The sequence below is a fragment of the Dromiciops gliroides genome, chromosome 2, assembly GCF_019393635.1.
Source record: "Dromiciops gliroides isolate mDroGli1 chromosome 2, mDroGli1.pri, whole genome shotgun sequence".
In the NCBI taxonomy this organism is placed as follows: domain Eukaryota; kingdom Metazoa; phylum Chordata; class Mammalia; order Microbiotheria; family Microbiotheriidae; genus Dromiciops; species Dromiciops gliroides.
The window spans coordinates 178,254,560-178,261,944 of NC_057862.1; the positions used below are offsets into that span (position 1 = coordinate 178,254,560).

The window sequence follows — 7,385 nt, forward strand, 5'->3', positions numbered from 1 at the left end:
TTACTATTCCCACTGGCTAATGGCTCATATCCCTTCTCCCTCCCTCCTCTCAAATAAGCTCTTTGAAAAAAGCTGACAAGGGGGCATCTAGGTGGCACAGTGGATAAAGCACCAGCATTCAGGAGGACGAGTTCAAAGCCAGTTTCAAACACTTGACACTAGTTGTGTGACCCTGGGCAAGTCACTTAACCCTCGTTGCCCCAAGGAAAAAAAAAGAAAGAAAGAAAGCTGACTGGATTTTATAACTCCACTTTCCCCCCTCTCACTTGTTTCTAAAAACCCTTTGCAACATATCTTCCAGTTTCATCACTCAACTGAAAGTGCTTTCCCTAAAATTAACAGTGACCTCATATGTGCTAAATCTAATCATTTCTTCTTGATCCTTATCCATACTGACAGTTGACTTAATCCTCTTAATCCTCTTTGGGTTTCAATGACACTGCTCTTGGTTCTTCTACCTTTCTAACTGCTTCCTCTAAAACTCCTTTGCTGGATCTTCATCCTTATCATGCCTACTAACTGGTCTTTTCCTGGATCCTCTTTCTCTATATATAATCTCTCACTTGGTAATCTGATTAGCTCCCATGGGTTCAATACTCAATTCAACGCAGATGATTGCTAGATTGACATATCCAATCATAATCTCTCTCCTAAGCCACATATCACAAATTGCCTATTGTACATTTCAAACTGGATTCCCACAAGTATCTCAAATTCAACAAATCCCAAACAAAATTCATTATCTTTGCCCTTTCCCAATAAACATTCCTTTTCCAAACTTCCATTTTGCTGTGAAGGGTACTACCTATCCTTCCAATCATCCAGATACATAGTATCAGTTTCCTATTTCAACTCCTCATTCTCATACATCCCATGTATCTAATCATTTGACAAATTTTGTTATTTATTTCCTCACAACATATTTTATATCCCCCCTCCTCTACACAACACTCTTCCCACATTCATGCCTTTGCATTGAATGTACATTATGCCCTGAATGCTTTCACCTCTGTCTCTTAGAAACCACTATAGGAAATGGGAAGCCCCTCCCAGTCCTTCCAGCTACTGGTTCCTTCCCCTCTAAGGTAACTTTTTATCTACTTTGTATGTATCTCATACACACACACACACACACACACACACACACACACACACCTCTAGGCAAAAAGGTGAAGAAGTAGATAGAGTTAGGAACACTGATCTTCATGAGTTCAAACTGGCCTCAGGCACTTGCTAGCTATGTGGTCCTGGACAAGTCACTTAACCCTGTTTCTTCATCTGTAAAATGACCTGCAGAAGGTAATGACAAACCACTCCACTATCTTTGCCGAGAAAACCCCAAATGGAGTCACAAGGAGTCAGACATGACTAAAAACGACTGCACAACAGCAATATACACCTACATAAGTACATGCTATCTCCCACATTGGAATTTAAGCTCCATGAATTAAGGAACTATATTTGCTTTTTCTTTGTGTCTCTAGAACTTACCCATGGTGCTAAGTGCATTCATTTATTCAACACTTATTAACTTGTAAATGATTAAACACTGGACAATGGAAAGTATGTTGGATTTGGGAGTCTAGGGATCTTGCCCACTACTTGTGTGACTTCTAATAAACCATTCAACCATCCTAAGCCTCAGTTTCTCATCTATAAAATGAGGGCATTGGTATAGTTGCTCTCTGAAGTCCCCTCCAGAGTTACATCTATCGTCTCATGATCATTCAAAAGAATGACTGCTTAGCATTTGTGCCTGTTTGGGGAAGTTGCTAGTAAATTTAAGTCCTATGTCCAGATTATACCAGTTGCTACAGTCACCCTTTGGTGGCCAGACTCAAAGGATTTAAAGCTAGAAAGAACCTTTTCTCTTGTCATTTTTCAGTTGTATCCAACTCTCTGTGACCCCATTTGGGGTTTTATTGGCAAACATACTATAGTGATTTGCCATTTCCTTCTCTGGCTCATCTTACAGATGAGAAAACTAAGGTAAATAGGGTTAACTGACTTGCCTAGGGTCACACAGGTAGCAAGTGTCTGAGGCCATATTTGAACTCATGAAGACAAGTCTTTCTGGTTTCAAGCCCAGTGCTTGAAACTGTTCTACATAGCTTCCCCAGAAGGAACCCTAGAGGTCACTTAATCCAAACTCCATATTTTACGGTTGAGGAAAATGAGGTGCAGAAAAATTAAATGACCAACCCAGATTCACGTAAGTAGTGAACAACAGAGGTGAGATTTGAACACAAATCCTTTCACTTCTAATCTGACGCTTTTTCTACCACACTATACTTTCAGTTTTTTTAAAGTCTCCCTCTTTTACCCACCCCTCTCAATAACTAACAAAAAATCCCCTCTTCCTTTATACAGGTGGCCTCCCTCCACTCCAAACTTCCTTTTCCTTGGATTGAATCATCTCATTAAGGATATGACCTTTCTCACTTCGCAGTCCTCCTTCCCTTTCACCCCCTCCCCAGCCCCTTCATATAAATGCTTTCGTGAAAAAGACTTGGGGCTGTCTGAGCTGTTTCATGGAGCTCTTTACCTCCTCATTTCTCAACGTATAGATGAGAGGATTCAACAAAGGGGTGATGACCGTGTAGAACACAGCCACCACCTTGTCAATGGAGAAGCTAGTATCTGGCCGTGTGTAGATGAAGATGCAGGGTCCAAAGAAGAGGGCCACCACAGTGAAGTGAGCTGTGCAGGTGGAGAGGGCCTTCCGGCGTCCTTCAGCTGACTGCTTCCTGAGAGACACCAGGATGACTGTGTAGGAAGTCACCAGAGCCAGAAAGCAAACGAGGGAGATGGTCCCACTGTTCGATACAATAAGCACCCCTGTGAGGTATGTGTCCGTACATGCCAGCTTTATGACAGATGGCACATCACAGAAGTAGCTATCAATGATGTTGGGGCCACAGTAGGGCAGGCGGATAGTCAGAAACGTTTGCACAAGGGAGTGAACAGTGCCTCCCAGCCAAAGGGCAAAGACAAGCTGCATGCACACCTTCATGTTCATGACAGTGGAGTAGTGTAAAGGGGTGCAGATGGCCACGTAACGGTCATAGGCCATGATAGTCAGCAAAAAGATCTCCGCACAGGCAAAGAGGTGTAGAAAGAAGAGTTGTGCAATGCATGCATCGAAAGAGATGGTCTTTCTCTCCAATAGGAAGCCCTCTAGCATCTTGGGGACTGTGACAGATGAGTGGCAGATGTCAATGAAGGACAAATTGCTAAGGAAGAAGTACATGGGGGTGTGGAGACGAGGGGTGAACACAATGGTGACCACTATGAGGAGGTTCCCAAACAGGGTCAGCACATAGGTGGTTGAGAATGTCATCAAAAATAAGATCTCTAACATCCAATTATCAGTGAGTCCCAAGAAAACAAATTCAGTCACTCTGGTTTGGTTGAAACCTTCCATTCAGTGAGTCTTTCAAGAATCCCTAGAAGACAAGGAGAGTTAATTAATGAAAATGGCCCACATCTATATGGCTAACTTAAAAAAAAAAAAACTGGACCTAGGATTTCATTTGCATTGACAAATGCCAATGAGAAGATTCCTCCCATCAATACTATCACCAAAAATTCTGCAAATTATAATCTTTTGCCTGAGGCACCAAGAGGTCAAATGACTTGCCCAGGGTCTCATAACTAGTATATGTCAGAAGTATGACTAGAAAACATATTTATTGTCTCCAAGGCCAGATCTCCAATCACTATGCCACAATGTGACTGGATCATCTAAGGAAGCATTTCTCTTAGTAGGAACTTTGTTTTTAACCCTTGTAATTCAGAATTTAACATTACCACAGCTACTTAAAAGTTGTTTTGAGTTCTTATGGTTATGATGGCTTTGGGGAACAAAGGTGATGAACAAAGATTCTCTTCAAAGTACCATAATAGAAGACAGTGATATTAGAGGGTTTTTGCAATGGGATCATAGCTCTGCCTCTCACATAACTCCTTATAGTTTACCTAGTACCTAACATACCCATCTCCTATGATCCTTAGAAAAAGCCCTTTGAGGAAGACAGCACAAGAAATATTATGGATGAGGAAACTGAGGCTCAGAGAGGTAGTTACTTACCTGATCTAAAGCATGTCACAACCAGGACTTAGACCCAGGTCCTCAAGCCCCAGATTCAATACTCTTTCCATTGTATATTTGACAGTTTTCATTATCTATTTACTAGCTGAGTGACCTTGGCCTAAGTACAACTTCTCCCAGATTCTGTTTCCTCATCTATAAAAGGGAGATAATAATAGCACCAACTGCACAAGGTTGTTGTAAGGCTCAAATGAGCTAACATGTGTAAAGTGCTTTGCAAGCCTTAAAGGCTTATGTAAATGCTACCTAGTAATTATTCTTCATTTTTATCACCTGAAACAGAGATAGTAGATTACTTCACTTGAAAAGACTATGAAAAAGAATTCAAATTTTAAAGATCTACAAAATGCTTTAAACTCTTTAGAAATGTTGTATATGCTACTCTTTCCATTCTGGTATCCTGTTATGGAAGATATGGTGATAAGAGATGGAGTAACAAGTAGACCCTACTTAGTAGGGGATACTTTCTTAGGAGATACTTATTGGCTTTCCTATCACACACAATATTGGGAGGTTAGGGGTTTGGAGGCTATTTTGCCTTCCATCAAACATACATACATACAAACATATATGTATATACATACATACATACATACATATACATAAACATGTGTGTATGACAATAGACATAGTAGAAAGAACCCTGCAATAGAATCAAAAGATTTCTATTCCTAATTAGCCTCAGGCAGGTCAATTATTATCTCAGTTTCCTTATCTGTAAAATAAAGATATTAGACCCTGGCCAAGTCACTTAACCCTCATTGCCCGGCAAAAAAAAAAAAAATTAATTAAAAAAAAAAAAGATTTGCAAGTGTTTTCCTCTTAAAAACTCTGGAAGGTTGATAGTGAAAGTATTGTTATCCCCATTTTACATATGAATAAAATGAGGCTGGACAGATGAGGTGACTTGCCTGAGGGCACACAACTAATCTGTGGCAAAATTAGGATTTGGACCCAGGTCCTGTACCACCAAATCCATTATTCATTCCACCATACCACCTTTTCATTGTTTCCTCTTATCTGATAAATGAAGGGTTTCTATGAGAAATCTTCCCTGGGGAATATCCCTGGAGAGAAAAAGAATAGTTCTTTGCTTCTTTCCCTTTCTCATCATAGTTAAAGTAGTAGATGACATGGAGGAAGCTGAGGGGAAGTTTAAATTGAGTCAAGGTCAAGGTTTTGTGGGAAATGTTACAGATTTTGTCCACATTTCTTATGGAAATATATCAGTAAGTACACGTTGCTAGTAACTAAACAGAACTATTGGCCAACCATATGCTACAGTTCACTTACAGAAACCAACTCTTATGGACTTGGCATGGTGCAGGGGTAAGAACAATGGCTCCAGAGTAAGAGGACCTGGATTCATATCCTTCTGGTGCTTACTACCTGGATGATCTTGGCAAAATCACTTAACCCCTCCGGGCCTCAGTTTCCTCACCTATGAAATAAGGGGGTTGGACTAAATGGCCCCAGAGCTCCCTTCAGGCTCCAGATGAATGATCTATTTGCCAGTAGAAGTTCCTATTGGCCAACACATATATGGGCCAATCAGTTCTCATTTATAAAGCAATGGAATTAGTGAAAAAATGTTTATTGAAATGTAACTTAGTAAAAATTTTTTTTGTTTGTTTTGGTTTTTGCAGGGCAATGAGGGTTAAGTGACTTGCCCAGGGTCACACAGCTAGTAAGTGTCAAGTGTCTGAGGTCGGATTTGAACTCAGGTACTCCTGAATCCAGGGCTGGTGCTTTACCACTGCGCCATCTAGCTGCCCCTACTTAGTAAAATTTAATAACGTGCTAAATTAGTTAACAAAGTTTTCTTTATGAAATGAATGAAACAGTACTTGGTGAATTAAAAAGAAAGTATGATGCTCTTGTTAATTTGTTTTAGAACATTTAAGTGCTTGACTTACAGTTAGGACACCCAAGTTAAAGTCATGGCTCCAACACTTAACTGTGTTACAATGGACAACTCCCTTAAGCTGGGTGACCTTCATTTTCCTCCTATAGAAGAATACTTGAACCTCATATGGTTATTTTGAGGAAGGTTCTTACAACCTTAAATCACACTTTGTTGTCATTCAGTTGTGTCCAACCCTTTGTGACCCCATAGACCATGGTAGACCAATACTGTCCATGGGATTCTCTTGGCAAAGGTACAGGAATAGTTTGCCATTTTCTTCTAAAGCACACTACACAGATTTGTGATTATTTTCTTACTATTTTCCAATTCATCAAAGCATCTTTTATGAATTTTTAATATTTGTATATAAATTATATAATAATTTTTATATTTACTTATTTTGTTTATATTTTATATGTTTATATATTTTATAATATATTATATTTATATTTACTTATATTTTTACACAAGGTCTCCCCTACCTGCCAATTTGAGGATGGGTTTATTATAATAAACAAGAAAGAGGTTGTTAGAGTAATCAGAATTACCAGAGACCAGGGGAGTTTGTGTAACACATATTCTTTTTATTGCTGTGTCCTTATTCACACAACTCTAGGGAAAGTCAAAGAGGATGGAAGACCTTTTTTCTTTGGTAACCACTCTTCTCTTAACTTCATTCCTACTATCAGTGACTCTCTGGAGGAAGTGCCAAGATTTGTTCCAAGCATATTATGAGGTGCAAATGAGATAATGGATCTAAAGTACTTTGCAAACCTTAAAGCAATATGCAAATGTCAGTTATCACTGCTTTTACTATTATTGTCAGTTATTATCATATGTTAGTTATTACTGTTATTACTAGCCTCCAGTCACCAGGCCTCCAGTCTAGTGATGACTTCATTCCCTGAACTTTCTCCTGCATTCTTGCTGAGTTCAAGTAAATGTTTATAGCTCAATAAAGGGGTGTTAATGACTAGGCTTCCAGAAAAGCATACACACTTTTAAATTTAATATGCCTTATTAGGACTTTCTTAACTCTAGACAAGCAACGAAGCAATAAATCAAGAAATGATTTGCAGCAATTGCCAATACAAGCCAGTTTGAGCCTACTCTAGCACAACCCTGATTTCATCCCACTCGTCCCTTAGTATTGCATCAACCTTATGCCCCATACCTTGCGATCACAGTGAATATATTGATGTTGTCATTGCAGGGCCTCTTTCTTACGACAGCAATGTTTCTTGAAATACCTGAGATAGAATCATTCTTGGAAAAGGGGTAAGTCCAATAAATTTTTGGAGAAAAAAGCTAGAAAAAAGGCATAAAAATAGGCAATCAGCACACAATGTTTTTGTTACTATCTTATTA

The 7,385-nt window shown here is 39.2% G+C and overlaps 1 protein-coding gene across 1 annotated transcript; it reads right to left on the reverse strand.

The window, feature by feature from the left end:
• Positions 1–2,482: 2,482 nt before the first annotated feature.
• Positions 2,483–3,424, reverse strand: LOC122743482 (olfactory receptor 1509). Its single transcript, XM_043988452.1, has one exon. It carries the CDS (start codon positions 3,422–3,424, stop codon positions 2,483–2,485), a length of 942 nt encoding a protein of 313 aa, XP_043844387.1.
• Positions 3,425–7,385: the final 3,961 nt, after the last annotated feature.